This window comes from Diadema antillarum, unplaced genomic scaffold (genome assembly GCF_040938485.1).
Source record: "Diadema antillarum isolate AM-2024a unplaced genomic scaffold, OU_Dant_1.0 seq00000086_RagTag, whole genome shotgun sequence".
Classification (NCBI taxonomy): Eukaryota; Metazoa; Echinodermata; class Echinoidea; order Diadematoida; family Diadematidae; genus Diadema; species Diadema antillarum.
In genome coordinates, this window is record NW_027271178.1 from 1223795 (window position 1) to 1247178 (window position 23384).

Below are 23384 nucleotides of genomic sequence, written 5' to 3' on the forward strand. Positions count from 1 at the left end.
TAGTAATTTCGTGAGTTAAAAGAAAAAAACAGAGGAAGGAATCGTTCGGTTGTTACTCCCGGTGTTTCGTAATTGTTTTAAAACTATTAAAGCGTGAAAATAAAACAAAAACCCGGGGTTTCCCTCCGATGGCGGAAAACGCCAGTGTCCATAGACTGGACACTTGACTGGTATTAGGTACCAGCTATACCCCCAGCAACTTTTAACGCAAATAGAGGGTGTATAATATCCATGTGTGTATGTGTAAAAGTCCGAATATGGGCATTTTAGATTGGTGCAGAGAACTGTTAGAGACTGATCTACATCCGTCTTTGTTTATTCTCCTTTATCCCCCCCCCCCCCCCCACGTGGCAACAGGACACAAGACGAAAGTGGTTTGTCGAGCGTCTGACGTCGATCTCGAAGGTCGAGCACAACGAGGTTGTCATCGACGAGGCGACCAAGTTCGGCTGGCTAGGCTTCCGTCCGAATTGTGTTCAGGTAAGCTGCGCAGCCTCGTTCGAGAGACGCTTCTTCGTTGTTGTTGTTGTTGTTGTTGTTGTTGTTATTATTATTATTATTATTATCATTATTATTATTATTATTATTATTATTATTATTATTATTGTTATTGTTGTTGTTGTTTTATCCCGTATGACAAAATCACTGTACGATATCTCATGAAATTAACTAAACTATGTTATATTATTTTGCAAAGTAAAATATAAAGCCTATACGCAATGGAATGTGGAGGCTGTTGAATGTTGGTGTTGTTTTTACGGACGTTGGTTTCTGTTTGAGTTTATTGAAAATGAGGTATACGCCTGACTTTTGCAGTGCATAGTCTTCCATAAAATGTTATGTAATACACATCTTCCATCTCTCCGCCACTCCACCTATCCCTTCAACCACTCCCCCCCCCCCCCATCTCTTGCTGCTTGAGACAAATGACCAACACAACACAGTCAAGGGTAGTTACGTCAACCACCAAAGAGGGGTTAACGCGTACTTTATCAAGTTCAAGGTTATCAGATTCCTGATACTGGTGGGGTTATTCTTTTTTTTTTTCATTTTTTTGTTCATCCGGCTCAATGTCAAAATGAGACCTTGCATTTGAAGTCCGTGTTCATGTTGAAGGACCATGGGGAAAGGGGTCACGAACAATCATGCAAACAAACAAACAAACATACCTTTACGGAGGAACAAAAGATTACTGCGCAATATATAACCGAAAGACATCATGACATAGAATGCTGTTTTTATTTCAAGACCAGTGTATTGACAGTGAGTTTTTTCCCTTTTTTTTACATAAACAGTCTGTGTAACATTAGAATTCAGTGTAAGACGTAACATGCATTTAGTGTGACATGTGACATTAATATTGTGTAACATATACCATTCTGCTGAAGAGAACGGAAGGGAAAGATAGTGTGGATGTTATACAATGCCATACCTCCCCATTCACTCTGGCCTTTGCAGTTTGTTGTTGACAATGATAACGATAATTATTATTATTGTTACTGTTGTTGTTATTGTTGTTGTTGTCTGCATTTGCTGGTACTTACACGGTTGGATGGTCAATTTGAATTTGCTGGTATGCAAATGTGTACAATGAGACGAGTAGGAAAATATTCTTTTCATCTTCTGTTCTTTTTGTTGTTGTTGGGTTGGGTTTGGTTTTTTTTTTTTTTTTTTTTTTTTTTGGGGGGGGGGGAGGCGGAGTTGACAGTGTAGGAGACAAAAACACAAATGAACTGACCAGTGTGTTACAGTATCATACACACTATTACTAATGGCATGTCGAGACCATACGTCGCGGACATGTTTATCCTCTGCTTGGAGTAAACAAGAACGTGAATTCCTAAATACACATGTAGTTTTAAAAGAACGATAAAAAACCCCACACATTTGATTTGGAGAACCTAAAACAAGGTAAAACTGTCTGGCCTGCTGTACCTTGAACCCGCAGCCGACAACCTTTCGAACCAGTCGTACTCTGTAGGTTAGTAACCATGGCAACGAAGATCAACATGGAATGGACATTTTTAGGCGTTCCTATCCCCGCAGGACACGTTCCTATATCATCACACTCCGAGAAAAAAACAAACAAACATTAACCCCGGGTAAAATGACACAGAATAACTCTCCAAGATGTCATGTGACATTTCTGTCTCTCTTTCCCTATCTCTCACATTCATTTATCTCTTTCTTTATCGTGAAGAAGCCATAAAAAAGAAGTAAAAAGAAGACCAGTTTCCAAACATGTTAAAAGATAGCCACTGCACTCTGGTAATTGACAGAGAAATCGAGTTATAGATATACAGGTAGATAAGTAGATAGATAGGTAGATATATGGATAGATAAATAGGTAGATAGATAGATAGATAGATAGATAGATAGATAGATAGATAATTGATAGATAGATAGACAGATAGATAGATAGATAGATAGATAGATAGATAGATGTGAAGATAAATATAGATAGATAGGTAGATAAACGGAGAGATAGATAGATGACTGGATAGATTGATAGACAGATAGCTATATAGAAAGATAGATGAATGGAAAGACAGACAGACAGACAGATAGATAGATAGATACGTAGATAGGTAGATAGGTAAATATATAACTAGAGAGAGAGAGAGAGAGAGAAAGAGAGAAAGAGAGAGAAAAGACAAACAATACGAGGAAATGTTTCGGAGTTGAATTCAAGATCATTTTCCGAGGGATTCAAACTTTGGAACAACAATAAAAAGAGGCAACAATTTCTTTTAATCATCTTTTGCTGCTTTTGTGTAACAATGCACGTAAAATTTTCCTATTAATCGTTCGTTGTGAACATTTAAATAAAAAGAAAAAAGTCATTTACTCTTGTATGATTGTATAATATGCTGATTTGATGACATAACATATTTAATTACTTGACAATGCATTAGGTATTTTTACCCCCTCTTCAATGTTTCAGTTTCTTTTTTTTTTCTTTTTTCGTTTTAGTTCCTCAACAACCCCATCGGTTACTGCGTCATGCTCTGTCTGGTGACACTCATCCAGGGTATGACGGCCTTCGGGCTCGTCTACATCAGCCTGACGACCATCGAGAAGCGCTTCGACCTCAACAGCGTACAGAGCGGCACCATCGTCAGCGCCTACGACTTCTCCACTCTCTTCGTCGCCGTCGCCGTCAGCTACGTCGGCGAGCGCGGACACCGCCCCCTGTGGGTCGGCTTCGGCTCCATGTTCTTCTGCGCAGGTAGGTCTTGGGCGAGGTCATTGTGTTGCCCCCTCAACGACAACAACAATAATAATGATAATGATAATAACAATAATAATGAAAATAATAATCGTAGTAATAACAACAGCAAAAGCAACAATAACAACAAACAGCAAACATACGGAAACAAAGAACAAAAAGTGAAACATAAAACAAACAAGGACACACAAAAAAACCAACTGATATAAAGCATCAACAGAAGTTAAACTTGACAAAGTAAAGCAAAGCGACATTAAACCAAAAACATTAAGAAGTAGCGAATGGAAGGAACAAGGAATTATGACTAAATCCACGTCCTTTCTATGTCTTCCGGCCGTATGCTCGAATTCTCCTCTATTTTCGTCGTGTTTTTTTTCTCGGTCTCTCTTTCTGAAACATCAACCTATTTGCACATGATCCGTTAAGTGACAATAAGTGATAACGATAATATCCCCTTGACACTTCCCGACTTTCAAGAGACGAGCACCTGTAGCCTCCGTGATAGCATCGACGGAAATCTTTTTCAAATCCCTCCCACACCTCTCCCGGGGGAAGCCGCTCAGTTCCGTCCTCATACTCTCTTGAACTCTCGCGTCATTTTTACATCAGGAAAGCTACATATTATTATTTTCTTCGTGTATATCACAATTTACCAATATGAATCAAGTGCCCCCTTTCACAGTGAATCAGTCCGTCGAACTTGAGGTGATGCTTCCAAGGTTTGTTCTTTGTCGTTGTTTTTGATTTTTTTTTTCGCGCTGGAAGTTACATGTCATGTAACTATGGAAATGGTCCTCCTGGTAATTGACAGCATCGACAGAAAAATACATTTTGAGCCTGGTGATAGATGAATAGACAGGTATAGATGAAGAGATACATATTATACAGAGCAAGAGAGAGAGAGAGAGAGAGAGAGAACGAAAGCCTGCAAAGAATGGAGGAAACGTGAAGGACGGGGACAGTTTATGACACAAAACAGGACAAATAGAAGGCCGCACGCTTGATGTGCGCTGATCTTTTTCCCACATAAAGTTGTATTAACAGATTTTTGGAGGAAAAAAGATAGAAAGAAATTGTAAGATATCTACAACAACACACGGATAGTTCAATGAGTTTCAAGTCCAGTCCTAAAACCATTGGAGTGGCTTCTCTTGCCGAGGTCCTTGACACCATTCACGTCTCCTTTTTTTTCTCTCTCTCTTCCTCTCCCTCTCCCTCTCCCTCTCTCTCTCTCTCTCTCTCTCTCTCTCTCTCTCTCCCTCTCTCAGTCAAATAGGCCTATTGTAGGTACACTACCACGCCGAAACAATAATTGCCTTTTTCTTTTAGTTGTTAATAATAACGATAAGGAGAATTTATATAGCGCTTAAGACAAACATGTTTCGAAGCGGTTTGCAATTATCAAAAGAAGACAAACATAATCAACTACGAGATGATCCATGTGCAATACATTGTCATCAGCTCTGTTCTTGAAATAGATAGGTTGTTGACCGTGTTGATCTTCATTGTTCTGGTCCACGGTCCACAGACCTTGACTGAGCACTGACCGTCATACAATGGTATCGATAACCCTCAAATATTTACCAACAAACAGCACATGATGTGGAAACGCCTTGATTTTGACCTTTGTTTTACTCTGATTTTGCTCTCTTTTTCAAGGGAAATTAATTCGATGATTTTTTTTTTTCACATTTCACCTTAACGCAGGATCTCTCGTTTTCGCTATCCCCCATTTCGTCACTCCGAACTACGTGTTTAAGGAGACCAGCCTGGACTACTGCGGTTTGCCCAATCAGACGGATGGCTGCAGTGGTGACGTCACATCGGGAGACAGCAACCTCGCTATTTACTACTGGGTCTTTGTCATAGCGCAGGTACGCGGGTTTGTGTGTGTGTGTGTGTGCGCGCGCGCGCGTGTGTGTGTGTGCGTGCGTATGTTTTGTATACACAATCACTTTACGTCAAAATAAGTTGTTTACTCGTTTCACCGGCTGTTTCTTGACGGACGAATCGGTCTTAGTGATGAATGTCAACTTGTTGTTTGTCGATTGAGAGTTACGTAGAGGAATACATTACTTTGTAATGACCTTAGATTATGACGTATTTGTATGTTGTGTTGCGTTATGCCCTTGTAATTTCGATACAAAATGGAATTAGAAAAAGCAAGGCATACTTTGTCATTAACTTTTTTTTTAAATCATACGCCTTTAAGCCTTTATTTCTGCTCTCCCTTATCGATTATCATTCCATCAAAATGTAAATTCAGATCAGCACTTTACACTTTTCAATCGTGTTTGTCTTCGGAACTATTATCAATAGTTTTCTTCAATTCATATACAATGCAGTGTTAACATTTCTGTAATACTCGCTGTGGGAGATTATTGTCTACCTATACTTTGCATATAACCTAACCACGTGATCGATTTTGCATGCACCTTGTTTCGTTGAAATGTGGGAATAAAACGAGTATTGAGATTATAAAAAAAGAGCAACGCTGTTGTAAGCTCTCTCTCCAGCACTATACTGAGTGATGATATCCAATGCTCGAATAACGTGCGATTACTTTCATATGATTCAACGATCGTCACATTAATATTCTGTGTGTTTTGAGTACTGTTTGCAAACAGCGAAATCCTCATAGCGTGGTACACACCTTGAAAATTTATGGTACAGAAAGGATTACATGATACACAGGTAGATAAATGTATGCGGATGTGTTTAAAAAGAATACCGGTCAGACACCGAGAGATAGAAGGAAAAAAAATCAATCAGGAGAAACACGCATCAGTATCCTAACCCGTTCCCATAGGTATTACGGGATCTTTGCATAACGTGTTACGTCATTTTCGCACCGTTGTGTCCAATTGTTGTCTCATCCCTCCTACTGATTGCGTGAAGTGTGCCTACCAGCGTGTTAATGAGATGGTAATAACCTACCAGTGTGACAGTTCAAAATGAATGTACGTCACAATTTCTTAACCCTTACATTTCCATAGTCGTGACTTCAAGCCAAGCCAAGCCAAACAAAGCAAAAATAAACAACATAAAAACAAACAAAAATAAAGAACCAGGTCAAGAAAGCGACGGGGTTTTTTTTTATTTCTTTTCGTTCCTTTAAAAAGATCTAGTGGTACTATTTAGAGTAGTCTGGCTTCCCAGACCCTCTGCTCGTCCTATTTCGCTATTCAGGATATTGACGCCTTCAACGTCGAAAACCAGACGGCAAAGGCGGCGTCTTCGTCGCAGCGGAGTCCAGTTGGCAAAGGGTCTGGAAACCAGACTATTTTTAGAGGTACTTATTGCCACGATGAAATAAAAAATGGACTGTCTCACGCATAAGGTTAAAACATGTAATCTTGATATTGATCAGAACTACACACAATTTCTGTGTAACTCCACAATCATGTGTATACACCTCGACCGAGTGTTATTCCCTCTTCTTGCATTTTTCTTTCATCGGATCAGGTCCTACATGGCATTGGAGCAGCTTCTCTTTACACACTCGGCGTTACATACATCGACGAGAACGTTCCCACAAGGCACTTTGGCATTTACATGGGTAAGTTTGTTGGCCGTTCGATCTATTTCCTCTCTGCCTTTACAGGGCTCACACCCATAAATATTTCCCCATAGGGACGTGTGTTAAAAATCAAATTTCAAAAAATTCTGTAAAATAGCTGGGAGAAATGAGGTGTTTCAGCTTCACTAACCTGGATAAGTTAGATGTACCCTTTCATCCATCAAATTCTCAGGGTGGATAATTCAGTTCAAATTCTGTTCAGGGGTACGAAAAGCCAGACTACGAGTTCTTGTCACTCAAAGAGTCACCCATTTTCCGTGCACGTACCCAATGAAATATAGTCCCCTCAAATTCCACCAGAAAAGCTTTCATCTTCTAACCAAAATGCAATTTGTAGAGGAATTCATACTCAATATCTACAGCTATTCAGTTTTTTGCCAAACTGCATCATTGATTTTTAATTATTTTTTTTCTTCATTTCTTTTGGTATCTTTGGTACGAATTTGTGAAGGGGTTTCGGACATTCCATTGTATTTACGGGTGTGAGCCCTACAGGGCCTCTCATTCGTTTCGAATTCAACCGTAATGACGACATTAAAGGATTAATTCAATTTCCCTACTTTGCGTTGAATCAGGGAGTAAAAGTCATTAGCTAGCTATAATTTAGTCAGCCAGGTACTCCAATCAACGCAGTTAATTAGATCTAATTAAAGTGGGTCGAAGCCTTGCAGTACAGGATGTTAGAGTGTGATTACTTGTTGTGAAATTGTTTTGGTAATGATTTGTGGACATCGCCGGGTAAATGAGAGCTTTCCAAACCTTGAAACGGTAAATGGAATTCAATACGCTGAGCCCCTATTTCCTGTCAAAATATTTGCTGAACGTATCACGGTCGCATCGTCCCGGTAGGGTATTTTTCCAGAGTGAGAGTTATCCTTCGAAAGGTCCCTGCAGTTTTATAAAAACCCTTGAATAGCAGTGTCAAATATCAATTTGATCGCCCGAGTCAACGAAAAAAAAAAATAGTTGACTTGACGTCTTATCAAACGATCTCCATAATTTTTACTTGATTTGAATTTTGATAGATTGACCGCTATGTTATTTATGTTTGTAAGGTTTTGTTGTGCACAGTTGGATATCATGCATATTTTTATTTTGTTATACCTTATGTATCTTTGATTGAGCAATATTGATAACAATGAAATGAAATGAAGTGACATGAAATGAAATGAAATGAAATGAAATGAAATGAAGTGAAATGAAATCAGATGAAGTGAAGTGAAATGAAGTGAAATAAACTGAAATGAAATGAAATGAAATGAAATGAAGTGAAATGAAATGAAATGAAATGAAATGAAATGAAGTGAAATAAACTGAAATGAAGTGAAATGAAATGAAATGAAATGAAATGAAGTGAAATGAAATGAAATGAAATAAACTGAAATCCAAAGAATCCATGTAGGCCTACACATTCGAGGCGGGATTCGAACTTACGACCTTCATGCTTGCTTCATCTCCCTCCACTGTTGCCAAGCAACCAACCTGACTAAACACGTCTGAAATACTGTACTACTATCATTGCATCTCCGCTTGATCTATCGTGTCTATTTTATTGTGTGTGTTTTGCTTTGTTTTCCTGGCAGGCATTTACAACGCAGTGACCGTTGCAGGACCTGCGATTGGATACATCGTAGGGGGCGCTTACCTCGGGATCTACACGGACCTCAACACCGAGGTCGAGAGGTAAGGACAACAAAGTTTACAACATCTAAGCAAAACAAGGCAAAACAAACAAAAACATGAACACGTGATTTGACAAACCCAGCTTTTAGCCATTTGCTTCGTTGCTGATGTTGTCGTTGCTGGTGTTCTAGTCTTGTTTTTCGGCTGGACACCATGTGTGCTGAAACCGGAAGGCGCCATCTACGAGGCTATCAGGAAATGGAGGAAGAGTACACGTCGAACACGCCCCCACGGACATCAAAATATTATTTTTATCCGTTTTTATGTTTTCTTTACTCTGTGATGCTGCTATCATTCATTATGTTGCCTTGGAAACTGATACGTTTTCTTCTCTCTCTATGCCCCCTTCTCCCCCATCTCCCCCCCTCTTTCTCTCTCTGATCAGCCTGCGCAGCCGCTCTATTGAAAGCAAGGGTTATTCCGCATTCATCCTTTCAGATATAGATTATTTTAATTACATTTTTGTTGTTTTGCTGAGGTTTAATGCTGATTTTAATTTACACAGCTTAAATCACTTTGATCATTATTAATTATTAATTCACTGACTTAATAGTTGTTATCGTATATTATGGAGGTATATCTGATCCTCCGATAGTTGGCAAGAGGCAGAGTGTACATTCCTTTTACATGTCTGACTATTTGCAATTACCTCTTAATCTAATGTTAAAGGGGATGGCTAGTAACTGATCAGTGGAAATCAGTGGCAATGCTGGGGTATGATTGTTCCAATTCTTGTGGGATTAATTTAAGAGTACATTATATTATATCTATTGTGGTGTGAAAATTATGTGCTTCAGAACGGTCTCATATTCAAGTAATGTGCAGTTTAATGCCCCGTCACTGTACAGGCATGCTAACCTGTAAACATTTAACTGCACATTACTTGAATATGAGATCATTCTGAAGCAAATAATTTTCACAGAACAATAGATATATAATGTACTCTTAAGTGAATCCCATAAGCATTGGAACAATCATTCCCCAGCATTCCTGCTGATTCCCACTGATCAGTTACTAGCCACCCCCTTTATTAATGATGGATACAAAATTTAATTTAGCCCTCAGCGTGCAGTAACAATCATTGGAGATCTGATCACTGTTATTTTCATGGTTGCCATCTTTTCAATCCGATGCAATTTCTCAATCCTTTTGTCATTGACTGTCCAGTTTGACCATCGACCAGTCGAGTCCACTCTGGGTGGGAGCCTGGTGGCTGGGCTTCATCATCAACGCCATCCTCCTCTTCATCGTCACCTTCATCTACCTGGGGTTCCCAAAGTCGCTTCCAGGTAAGTCATGGTCGGACTCTAATTTGTGTGTGTCTGTCTGTCTGCCGCTGTGCGTGCATGCGTGTGTGAGAACTTGAGTGTGTCTGAGTGCCTGTCTGTTCGTGTGTCTGTATGTCTGTGTGAATGCGCGTGGGAGTTTTTCATTCAAGCGTATGGCGCAATGTGCCTGGTTGATACCGTTTGCTGACTATTGCTAGACACTTGGGGCGACCACGAGGGGTCGGCATCATTAGTACGCTTTCTGGTGTGGTTGGCTAGGGGACCACTTCACCGGGTTGGCACCCTGCTCTTTGCGACGAATGAATGAATGAAGTGGGATCTTTTACGTGAGCGAGTTGTGGCTAGCTCACACACTTGACCTCTATCAATTTAATGTCATTTATCCGAGAGACAGAGTGTGCTGCTTCTTTACTACAGGGGGCGGAATGCTTAAACACAACATTGCTTAATGAGACTCGGGAATCGAACCCGGTACCCTTGGATCTGAAGGCAGACGCGCTACGACTGAACCACATCTCACCGCCCTCCTGTGGGACTGTGCATTTATGACAAAGTGTCCTTATACCCGATTTATGTGAAATGAGATTGATTTACATGATTTACTAGTTGTTTTCTATTGCTGCGATGTGCTAAAAATAACTAAGGGTCATATCTGCCTTCCTGTCCCACCAACCCGCAGGCGCAGAGAAAGTGATGGAAGAACGAAAGTTTGAGACGCAGAAAGGCAGCGAGTTCGAATCTGAGTCAGGCGCCCTCAACCGACTGAAGGCGCTTCCCAGGGCCACCCTCACCCTCGTCACCAACGTCCCCTTCATGTGCCTGTCCGCCGTGGCCGTTGTTGAGTTCTTCTTCGTCGCCGGCCTGGCCGTCTTCGGCCCGAAGTTTCTGGAGTCGCAGCTGAGCATGTCGCCGAGCGAGGCGGCCTACGCGATGGGTGAGACATAACTTAGAGGAACCATTCTGTACTATACGCTACCATCTTTTCTTTTACTTTGTCGTTGTATCATAGAAAGTTATCTTATGTAGGATTTCTTTGGATGGAATCAAAGCATATGATGATTTTCGGGTAAACTTTCTCATGAAATGAAGGAATAATGCTTGTATAGTATTTATGAAGATATGTATGCATGTCAGTCATGTTCGATATCTTCTTATGTAAACATCTATCTACCTACCTATACCTACCTATCTATCTATCTATCTATCTATCTATCTATCTATCTGTCTATCTATCTATCTATCTATCTATCTATCTATCTGTATATATCTATCAATTGAATGATTGCAAAAATGCATGATTTTATGCATTCCTAAGCATTTCTCAAGTATTTGGTTCATTTCATTATCAAGCAATGTCCTTTAACAATGGTCAGAGGTCTGAGGTCTATTGGTCAGTGATTGGAAATTCAGATCCCCAAAGACATCGATTTATGGCAAAAAAAAAAAATCATATTAACGCAGTCCACTTCCCAGACCATTTATTATCCTTTTATGAGTAATGAAAGTTTTAACGTCTTAGGAGCGGTTGGTTCGAAGACGATTGAATTCCATCGGTGTATCTGATATCCTCACACAGTCCTCAAACTAGACTTTCCTCATCCCCGCACTTCAAAGACTGTAGTATGCTTAACACAGATTGTAGAAAGCGCCTGCGGAAACTGTACTTACCACTCTAAAGATGCCATTCATTATTCATACCATTTTTGTTCTGGTGTTCCGATTATCGTAGGTTTGATGACGATGACCGGTGGGATAGCTGGCGCTCTCGTCGCCGGAATCATAATGAATCGCCTGGATCTAAAGTTCCCCGGACTCGTCAAGTTCTGTATAGTCGGCACGGTCTTCTCACTTTTCTGCGGCAGCGTGTTCTTCGCCGTGTGCCCGACGCAGAGCTTTTCTGGCGTGACGGTGCAGTACGAGTCAACGTAAGTCTGCACAAAACTATGGACCTATTAAAAAACTGTGAGTGGGGACCCCCAGATCGCCTTGATAACTGGCATACAGAAAATTCTAAGTTCGACTCCACTATATTTCTCAGGTTTAACGTTACTATACTCTCAAAAAAAAAACCCAAACAAACAAAAGAAAATGATCTGACTCTTTGAAAACGGCGCTTTTCCAAGTGAACCCACATTGTATGTATAATACTGATGAATTTTCCCCTGTTTTGGGGATTCTTTGGCAAAAGTCGCAGGATAAGTATTATTGCGTAAGAGATAACTGGGAAGACAACCAAGAGATAACTAGGAAGTGATGTCCAAGTGAAATAACAACGAACGCCAAACAGTACTCTAATTATTTATGATAGGTGCGTTCTTTGGTAAAGTTAGTTTGATTCATGATGATGGATTCGAAGTAATAAAAGCTGTTTTGACGCCAAATATCATCTCAGAACAGAAACTTGAATGACGGCCGTGCTATATTTTTGTAGCAGCGTCTTATATGAGCATACAACGGGAAGCGTGACATTACCTACGCGCGCTTCGACAAGCACACACCATTCGCTAAAAACATTCGCATTTTTCTTCTCCCCCTTCCGCAGATGGGAGTCACACAGCGGGCCGGCGGTTCTGAACGCCACGTGCAACTCCCAATGCCGGTGCCCCACGAGTTACGACCCCGTGTGCGGCAGCGACGGGGTCACCTACTACTCCGCCTGTCACGCTGGCTGTGAGGCGCAACTGACCGACGACGGAGACATGGTGAGTCTCGACGTCATGATTTAATGAACGGCATTACGATGTCCATGGTGTTTGCGATTATGACAGTGTTATAATAATTGTCTATCATAAGATAATGAATTCAGTGGAGATGGTGATAGCGATAATAATAGTGATGATAAAAATATCAATTTTTGTATTTGACTATGTGAAAGGTGACGATTCTGGTGACCTAGAATATCAAAGTGGTGGTGATCGCGTTAGCAGTCATGATCGCGTAAAAGATGGTGATCATGGTTACGATCATAACGATAACAAAAAATGTTGGTAGTGATCATAGCACTGATAACAAGGATGATGACGGCAGTCAAGGTCACGGAATAATGAGGACAGCGATTGCCATATTGACTATGATCACGGCAAATGTCAAGCACGTCTAACGCTTAGTGGAAGAATAATTATTATCATCTCATGCTTTGACAGTTAAGAAATTACTGAATGATCGCTTGAATGTGATGTAAAGTAGGCCTAAAATCATGCCATATTACCTTCTACTGTTTATGTTTTCAATACGACGTTGAAAGGTGAAGACGCACTGCGAATAACTAAATTTCTCTGAATTTGTGTTGTTATTAAATTAGTGCTATACTTCTATACCCCTCACTCTTCTTGAATGAATAGCTAGGATTCAATTGCTTTCTTGTCACCTCAACAAAAATGTATAAGCTCTTCCTTATCATTTCTGTCACAAGCTCTTCACAAACTGCCGTTGCGTCGGAAACTCGAACTCGAGCTCGTACTCGGAGTCGACGTCGCGAACAGTCGAATCGGGCACGTGCCCGACGTCGTGTCCCTACCGTTGGCTGTATTACATCGCCATCTTCTTGGTCGTGTTTCTTGGTGCTATGTCGGGCGTGGCCGGCTGGACAGCAGTGATCAGGTACGGCGTTTTGCTCTTTTTATTTCTCTTTAATCGTTCTTGTTTTGTTTTTTTCAATTACATCTCTGTTTTCTGCTCTTCTCTTTTGGAGCTCTTAAACGTTAAAAGAGCACTACAGTGATATCAAGAGCAATGATTGGTTTGATTGTGTTGATGTTTTAAACATAACATTTTTTTTTAATGCAGGCTCCTCAGATTGGATGGCTTTTTTTCATAAAAAAGTGCGATTTATTTTTTGCTCCATTTCTTCTTCATGGACACTGTAAATGATCAAAGCGATTTTCTGTATCTTTTTTTGCTCTTTCTTTATCATCACAGGTGTGTTTCCCACAGTCAGCGAGCCTACGCAATGGGATTACAGACGTTTATGTATGGTTTATTAGGTAAGAGTTACATTTTTTCTGTGTGCGTAAATTACTATGTGTTCCTATGTGTTTTATCAATATATATGTGTCCGTATTCGTTTGTGTGGCGCATTTGTGTTGACTGAACTTCAAGTGAATGTCTTCGAATAAGAAGCAAAAAGAAATAATTTCCTAGGAATGATGTCCGCTGATTAGATTTTTTGTCGCAGGAGAATTTACGTCTACCCTTCTTAATCATTCTCTCGTCTTCTAAATTCATTGTCTTCCTCTCTAACTCTTTGCTCATCTTTACACCCGACATCGGGATTATCTTTCCAAGTTATCGTTATTACTACACTGTGCTTATTATAATCGACAACAGCAATCATGGCAATGATATCGTCGTTATCACTACATTGTGGGTTAAAACATCTTGTCCGAGGACGTAAGCACTCGGCAGGACTCGAACTCGGGGACCTCCATTTCCAAGTCAAGAGTCTTATCCACTACAGTATACAACTGTGCCCTCCCCCCCCCCCCCCCTCCTAAACCATGGAAGTCACTGTTCTAGGCATTTCTTTGTGCGCACCTTACCAGTAATATAACGAATTTGTAGAATAAGACCTGAAGCTGGTAAACAGTCTAGATTACTGAGAGACTCACTATGTCTGTGTTCTGTCGTTTACTTTGTTCAGGGTCCGTTCCTGGTCCTATCGTGTTTGGCGCCCTCATCGACAGCTCGTGTCTTCTCTGGGAGACGAGCTGTGACGGCACCGGCAACTGCTGGTTGTACGACAACGGCCTCTTCGCCAGGTCCTTCTTGGTTCTCTGCGTTGGCGTCGACGTCATCGCTATCCTGTTCCTGATCGTCGCACTCGTCTCGTACAAGAGGCCGACGGCTAGCCAGGTCGACTCAACGGAGGCCGAGTTTGCGAGCATGGACGAGCTCGACACCATGGACGTGGCCAATTCGGCGGGCTCTCAATCTGTGTAGTGGGGCGGCGACGGGACGAACTTCTGTAGGTCGAGATTACTCAGAAAGCTGGCATTCGGCATTCGTTCGTCTCTTTGACCAGGAGGATTCCAGAGTGGACTACAGAATATTTATACGATCCACATTGATTTAAAAGTTACCCTGATCTCATGTACGATCAAGAGTGCCACAATGTTGCGAAAACTGGTCTTCTTAACCCGTTCCCTGCTTGCCAACGAGACGTGAGCACCAAAGTCTCATAGACTGTGTAGGACCGAAGATGTTCTAGTGAGCATGGTGAGAGATGGGTTAACTTGATGTATTAAAGACTTTTTGCAGCTTTTGCATCATCACCTGTCAGAATTACGTATTTTTGTCGCACGATGCTTCGGCGTGTACGCGACATACAACGAAGAGCGTTTGATGACGGCTGGGCCGAAATATTATAAGCAATGCAGCACCGATTTTTCCTTGTTTGCTCTGTTATTTATTTATTTTTTTGCATGTTCTTTCGGAAGGAATGGATTTGTTGCACAAACGATACATGAAAATTAACACGGTTGGTAATTAGAGAACATGATGTATGTATACGGATGTATCGATGTACGATACGGATGTATCGAACTGCGCCACTTCATTTTGATAACTCGTTCGTCAACTCAGTCGAGTCCTAGTGAGGCTATTGTTCTGATTGTATGATTAGTTTGCTTGTTTGTTGGTCGTATTTTTTCCTGTATGTTTATTCCTTGTTAAACTTGGCAAGGCTGAAAATGCATTATTGGGGCAAGCACACCTTTCTTTTGTTGTTGTTGTTGTTGTTGTTGTACTTTCTAGAGGCAGCTGACATTGATGGTTCATTAGGAAGCATGATAATGGTCGAATCAAATTCGAATAACGACAAGGGCATTTGGTGAACTACTTGTTTAGAAGATATCATCCGACTCCCCGCCCCCCTCGTCACGATATGTCTCAAACTGTGGTAAAACCCCAACTATTGTTGGCGAGGGCGATTAGAAAAAAAAATCGTTCAGCAAGAAACAAAACTAGATGATTTACAATTGTTATACAAAGCGAAATCGGCAAAAAAAAAACTATTGTGCAAGTAAACTGCCACCTTCAGATGTTGTTTAGGTGGATGGTAGACTTATAACGATCATTTATTACTTTCAAGAATTGACATCCAAACAAAATGCCGAAAGTTGTTTTGTTTCTCATTTGTCCTTGACAAAAGTAAACGTCTCACAACGTATCTTGTAAGCTGCCTTGTGACCAATTTGCGACATTTAACGAAATAACGTACCCCAGGTAATTATGTACTCATTTTCTTCTCTTGCAAAGATTGCACATGAAAATTAGTAATAACCAAGTGCAAAGGAAATTTTCCTCCTTATATCTGTTATCCATAAATTGATATCTTAGCGAAAGCAGTACTATCATTATGAATGATACCTCATTTTTCTAACCTCAGCAGTATCGGTCATATTATGTTATTCCTTGCAGGGAAGAATTAACGAAGGAAGGGTTTATACATCATTAAGTATAAATTGAAAACTCTAAGACATTAAGCGTGATGTTTATTTCCACTGGCATCAGGAGACCGGGAAAGGGGTACGGTCAAACGCTGCACTCCCTATATAAAGGACCATTAGATTTAAATGTCAGTGACATTATGATGGAATTGGAACTGCATTCCGGCGCGGCTAGAAGCCGGGTCGAAGCTGGTCTCAGCGCGTGGAACATTAGATTTGATGCGGTTTTTGGAGCGCTCACTTAGACCGTTCCGATCCCAGCTGCGTGTCTCCATCGCGGCCAGTTTTGAGCGGTCTCCCATAATCAGTCAAGCAAGACTCTTTAAGGCCGGAGTTATTCGGGTTTCAATTTCGAAAATGCCCCACATCTACCAGGACACTGGTCCAAAGACCGCAACACCATACTTTAAACTGAAATCGCAGCGGCATACTTGACGATAGCACTGTTACTCGTATGTGGAACTTTTGAGAAACGCTCTTTTATCATTAACATTTTACAATGTAACCTCCAACCATTTACCAAAAATTACGTCACCATTACACTGTCTTGCGTAAGTGTTTGAACTCTATTTCCAAGGAGCAGGCCTCATTTTTCCTTATTGACAAGTCTTTTAACTTTCACAGAAATCGTTTATACAGGCTGTCATTCACATTCATTTGGGCATTAGAAATATTGGTTTACAGGAGAACAGGTTTACGGATACACTAGACAAATTTCTACATAATTTCTCTTCACTTGATTCAATTCAGATTATATAATTTATTATCACCTTGCATTTTAAATATTCGTATGATATCTTGGGCCGTTTAATCCCTTGTCTCTTATCAAATTGATACAAAGAAAAAGATATAAAATTATAATGAAGATGAAGGGTGAAAAATGAAGACGGGGGAATATAAAAAACAGGAAACTATGAAATCACCTTGCAAAGTAAATTTGAAGAACGATGAACTGTATGATTATTTTCATTCCATGGAGTGTTAGAGTAACCAATAAACTACTTCACTGACTCAAGTATCTTAGACTGCCCAACCAATAATGTAATGATAATGATAGTGTTATGGAAACATTTATCTTAATTCTATCATATTTACATCAGGAATATTACCAATACATTGAGTGGCATCCAATTCATTCAACCTTAATAAGCGGTAGAAGAAAGGTGAATAATTTGACTTTTCATTTCGTTGTATTGAAGATCATTACCTTCAAGATTTTGCTCAAGAAAGATAAACAATACATGTTTGTTGTTTTAAGATTTTTCCAGCGCAAGTTTGGTCGTTATACGCAATATTCGATACCGTCTGTGACGCTGTTTAGAATATAGTGGTTGTGCCAGTATATCATTGTAACTGTCGTTACTCATAGATTTATCTGTGATGTCTTTAATACAAAAGACATAAATGTAAATATTACAGTGACTAGGATACTCCTTCTATAGGCTCAGAATAGAAACTGTACAGATAAAAATGGTATATCTCATTTCAGTGTTGATATTTTCTTGTGTATATTTTTTCGACTGGTCTGTATCGAATATCTCGTTTTTTGTATTGTTGGCATACAGTTTGCTAAGATTTTGTATGTACTCTATGCTTCTTTGTACAAATCGTCAGTCAAATTAAACAAGAATCAGGAATATTTGGTGTTCCTTTGCTCCATTTTTTTCGTTTCATATGATGAGTTTGAATCCCAAAATAGATACATAGTAAACACCATTTTTGTTTGATAAAAATAAAAACAAGGTCATTACCGAATAGAATAAGATAGATGACTCTTCTAAATGATACTGCACTCGTAACACAAGAAGAATTATTCGAGAAAATATGGTTAAAATGATGACATATATTTAAAGTAGTTTATTTGTTTTTCAACTGCTTTAATCTTAAATATCTCAATTTGATAGAAATAGATTTCATTTTTGAAGTATGTATTATTATGCTGGTTATAGTATCACAACCAATTATGATTATGAGAAAGAAGAGTGAAAAACAACAACGACAAAGGCGTGTTAAGACCGGGTTTTTTGTACTCACTAATCTTTAATGTTCCAAACAGCAATCAGAATAATATATTCGAGCTTATTTTACCTAACAGTAGGCGCCTACATTTAGTAAAGGAAACTATGCAACATCTAACTATCAACGCACAGTAGATCTACACGTCTTTAGCAGTGAAGCATTTATATATGATAGGATGAAGTGCTAACAATGTGTCGCTCTTTACCTCTTTCTCGATTATCTTTCGTGATCAGAAATCTGTCTCCTAAACTTTCCCACGTTACGTAACAACTCACAATGAAGAAATACAAAATAAGAAGTTTTGGGCAAGCTTGATGAGACAGTTGTTGTTACGTTCTGAAAGTTTCATGAAATGCTTACCTTGAAAACATACTTACACGTAAACATCTAAAAGGACTGATATTTTACTATTCACAACATTTTGACATTAAACGACATGGCGTCAAATCTACGAAAAAGGCTTGAACAGACAGGTTGAAAGTTTTTGCGAGCGGTGCAGTCGCCTTGTAACGAATAGATTCGAATAGGAAATGAATATATATATATATATATATATATATATATATATATATATATATATATATATATATATATTTCATATCATCTATTTCAACTAGCTGCTTCACAGCAAAAGTTTCAAATACAACTGGGTTACAATATCTAAATGCTTCTATAACAGAGTTCGATATTAGCCGTGGTCCGGTTGCCCGGGGCCACTAAAAATTGACGATGGGTCATCACATTTCCAAAACGGCGATCTTTCGGCGGCCCTATCGTGCAGCTAAAGTTGAAAAAATCCCTTCTACATGTCTTTTTATTTCGGGTCACAGCATTCCTTTTCCTGGCCGCCAAAATTTCAAATTCAAAGATTACAGCGGCCCGAGCTGGTCATCAGACAAAAATGAAATAAGATAGATAAATGAATAAATAAAAAAAAAGTTAGTGTCAAGTCCTGATGTATATATATCATTATACGCACATGCAAGAAGAAATTGGCAATTGCATGTTTTGACTATACTTGTAACAAATCAGAAATCATCTCCTAAAAATTAGTTAGTGTAATGCCGTTCCACTGCGTCAAGACAGATTCTTAAGGATATATTTCTCAGCAATACCCACCCTCATTTCAAGAGTTTCTCACGTTATCAGATAGGTACAAAATATTGTATATTTTGTTTTCAACGTATATATATATTTTTTTTTTTCTGGGGGGGGGGGATTCCATCCACAATCTTCCTTTTTTGTATGTTTTTGCGTTTTTTGCTTTACTTTGTTTATTTTTGTTTGTTTGTTTGTTGTTGTTTTTAGGGGTGACTCACGTCGACATGGCATTGATTGTGAGCGCCTTGAGCACCTTTGTGTGGATATGTTGCGCGTTATAAATGTCTATATTATTATTGTTATTATTATTATTATTATCATTATTATTATTATTATATCATGCAACAGTCTGGAGACCTTTTAGTATGTCCCTTTAAACTTTGATATCTCCATTGTTGGTTACAGATTTTGATTTACACTGTATATCACGTCAGTGATGTGTAGTCGGTGTAGTGGATTTTTTTCAAGAAGTCTTTGGTCAAGAGGCCAAGCGGTCTTTGGTTCGAATCTCACAAGGCGTAACTATCCTCGGATAACATATTTCATCCACTCTATGCCCCACCCACACCGCAAAGGCCCTCTCTATAGCGAAAACACACATGAAGATCGGTAGTTCAAACCACAAAAAAAAAAGCACTTACCAGATATCGAATGATATGCAAGTATCGTCATTTTGTATGTGTGTGTGTGTGTGTGGGGGGGGGGGGGGGGGTGGGGGTCACAACTCTTTTGTTATTTTTTTCCCGATCAAAACCCATGATGTCTACCACACAAGTACCCATTATAAAGAAAAAGAAAAGGACCAATGGCTTTTGTGATGGAGGTCTTCATACATAGGGACACACGCAGCAATGACATTACCATTCATGACCTCCTATATAAGTGGGTTATATTCACATACGTAGTCATTTTCGGAGGAACAGTCATAGTCCGCTATGCCAATATTGTTGAATTCGACACAGTCGTGGTCACCATATTGATCATTCGGCTCTGTGGCAAACCACAGCGGATCTGATGGAGATACGGTGCCTCCAAAATGCGTCCAGGTATAGTGCCCCTCGCTTCCTATGTCGTTCAGACCCAGCCACAGATACGCATTCGAGATCGAGTAGACAGTGCGGAGAAACTCTTTTACCGTTTCCTGCTCGTCCTCCGCATCGAGGGCGACGAGGTGGCCGCCGAGCTCGACGCACTTGTCACGCGCCTCGAACCAGGAAAGGAAAGCCCCATCGCTGAACAGATAACAGGGGTCCGCACCAGCTGGTTTAGCGGGCCAGGTTTTCGGGCACTCCCCTGTTGACAGTCTATTTGATGCTGCGCGAAAGCGACAAGCAGAGGGACACATGTAAAATATCATGCATTTTGACTTGGATTTTCTAAACAAGGCAAAAGCTACTATAAATGTCCAAATAATCTTTTTTGTTTGTTTCAGCAGAAGGACATATGTACAAAGGGACATAATTGTACATAGGGACATATATATGGCTTTTCTGAACAAGGCAAAAGCTCGCCTACTGTAAATGTGAAAATATTCTGATTTGGGTTCTTTGTCTGTGTTTCTTAACGTTCTCAACAATTTCATCATACTGAAAATGAAATCATAATAAAAAGAAATCGTTTGCAGAGAGATTACGGTTGAGATAAGCCGTTTGATACATTTTGAACTTTTATGAATGCAGGATTAAGCTGATAAATGAATGAATAACCCAATGAACAGATTAAAAACAACAAAAGGGGAAAACAACACTGGGGTTGCAAAAATTGAAAATGAAAAGGCTAGCCGACGATGACACGAACATAAAACCTTTTTGGAAAATTGGCTACAACCACATAATTATAACATGTAAATCAATTAGGTTCAGACGACGCCATCATACAAGTTTTCTGCTAATTTTCACTCAAAAGATTGAAGGCATTCCCTTCCTTGAAATGATATCAGGAATTGAAGAAAACTCAGAGTTTGTTTCTATAGCAACCAAACATTGAAAAGTTGTATGAAGCCATCGATAATTACCTTGTAACGTTGGAGCCACAGTTGCGGAAGTATCTGCAAACAACAACAATACTTATGTGTAAAACAAACGATTTGATGGCTACAGCCACAAGCACACAATTGCTTCTTAGGAGTCCTGGCATGTATTTGTTTCTTTGTAATGACATGTAAGTTGTATATTGTTCTATATTTTGCCAAATGAATGAGTGAATGAACCAACGGAAAAGTTACGAACAGGCGAAGTAGTGACATCATCGTTCTATTAATTTACATACAATATTGCTATGAATGTCATCGTCTAATGAAAACATGTAGAACTGTAATTCGTATTCCGCAATGATTTTAACGAGACTTCCAACCTCCTGCTGTATGTCAATTCATTTCATTCAGTAAAAATTTGACAAATAGGGGCATTGCACTCGATCTGCCAAGGCGATCCGTCTTGCCAGGGGGAATATAAACAATATAGTTGACAGTCAAACGCATTTTAATTTCTACTCTACAAATTTGTAGATTATAAAGAAGATATAAGAAGCCAAAGCTGGATGTTATTCACTGTCCTCAGTAAAAAGAAAAAAAAAATGCAATTTTAGTATCGAAAATATGAACTTGATGTATCAGGCCCATGGCACTAACTTGACTCATTGTGTAAAAAAAGTAGTAAACTTCAATTTTACCTTTTATTGCGTGTGTGCACGTTTATATTCTATCTTTGATTTTGCGTTTGTTTGCTTTTTTGCAAGGACTTTTTTTTTGAGACATATTTTGGAGACCCATTTGTAATGTCTCAAGTAAGTGTGGGTTGCCGTTATGCCACAACTGAGATTAAAAGAATACCGGCATCATGATTGTAGGCCTAAATGAAAAACGTTCCACCATGACATGGCGATTTCGGGTGTACGTCACGAGACCGACACCCACGAGTCATACAGCCCGCAAGTCATACAGCTCACAAGTCATACAACCCATGAGTTCGACACTAAGCCAACAAGGCCCACGAGACCGACACATTATGCGTCGTTTTGTATCTGTCGAACTCGTGGGCTGTTTTTATCTAGTGTCGAACTAATGGGCTTTATTTGCCTAGTGTCGAACTCATGGGCTGTAGTATGACGCGTGAGCTGTATGACTCATGGACCTGTTTTTACTGTCGATCTCGTGGGCTGTATGACTCGTGGGTGTCGGTCTAGTGGGATGACCCCGGCGATTTCACCTCCTTCTAAATACAGTCATTGTAACAATTGTACGGATCGTAGGACTACTCACGTTCTTCACAAGTCCTTCCGTAGAAAGGTTCGGTACAGTGACACACGAAAGACTCCAATGTCTCCTCACAGGTCCCTCTATTGAGGCAGGGTGACGGCACACAGGCTTAAAAACATAGAACGTCATATCATACAAGAAATGTATATTATAATGACAAAGAACGAAGAGGGTCATCACACTCTCCCTCGTGGGAGGGGAAGTGAGTGACGTCTCCCATCCCGTTCTCTCCCCCCCCCCTTTTGTTTCACATGCGCATGCCCTTCACCAAATAAAGGGAAGGAATAGGCCTAGGACACGAAATACGCCTATGTGTAGACATAACACGTGCCGATGACGCCCTTAACGGCGTGTCCGTCTTCTCGAAATTCTACCTTCAGGGGTTGCCAGACCAAGTCGAGTTGGACTACGATTCAAGAGACATCACAACTTTTTCAATGCACTTAAAGAGATACAAAGGACTCGTCTTTAGCCTATCATCACTGGCTTGAACGTCGTTTTGCTTTTCTATTAGAAATCAACCCCCCCCCCCGAATCTACAGTTGTTCTGACCCACCCTGTTGTGGACATTGGTCGGGCATAGAGGGTTACGAGTAGATGGAGACAGATAGTTTGTGCATATAACCACTCCAAGTTGTTTTATCTTAAATATAATGAGATTATAAGTTTGTTTGAATGTCTCCTGATGTCCAAATGCATGTTGACTACGGAAGATGTGAAAAGGGTCTACAAATCACAAATAATGTTATAGGACTATTTCATTGAAAATATGCATCTGTTT

The 23384-nt window shown here is 39.9% G+C and overlaps 1 protein-coding gene across 1 annotated transcript; it reads left to right on the forward strand.

Annotated features, from left to right (window-relative positions):
• Positions 1 to 375: 375 nt before the first annotated feature.
• LOC139726518 (solute carrier organic anion transporter family member 4A1-like) lies at positions 376 to 14719 on the forward strand (the record flags this gene model as incomplete). Its single annotated transcript, XM_071637475.1, has 12 exons — positions 376 to 480; positions 2974 to 3229; positions 4937 to 5103; positions 6695 to 6788; positions 8393 to 8492; positions 9660 to 9781; positions 10461 to 10715; positions 11511 to 11706; positions 12324 to 12483; positions 13194 to 13381; positions 13700 to 13764; positions 14421 to 14719. Coding segments are annotated over 12 exons (2007 nt in total), but the record flags the coding sequence as incomplete, so codon positions are not given.
• Positions 14720 to 23384: the final 8665 nt, after the last annotated feature.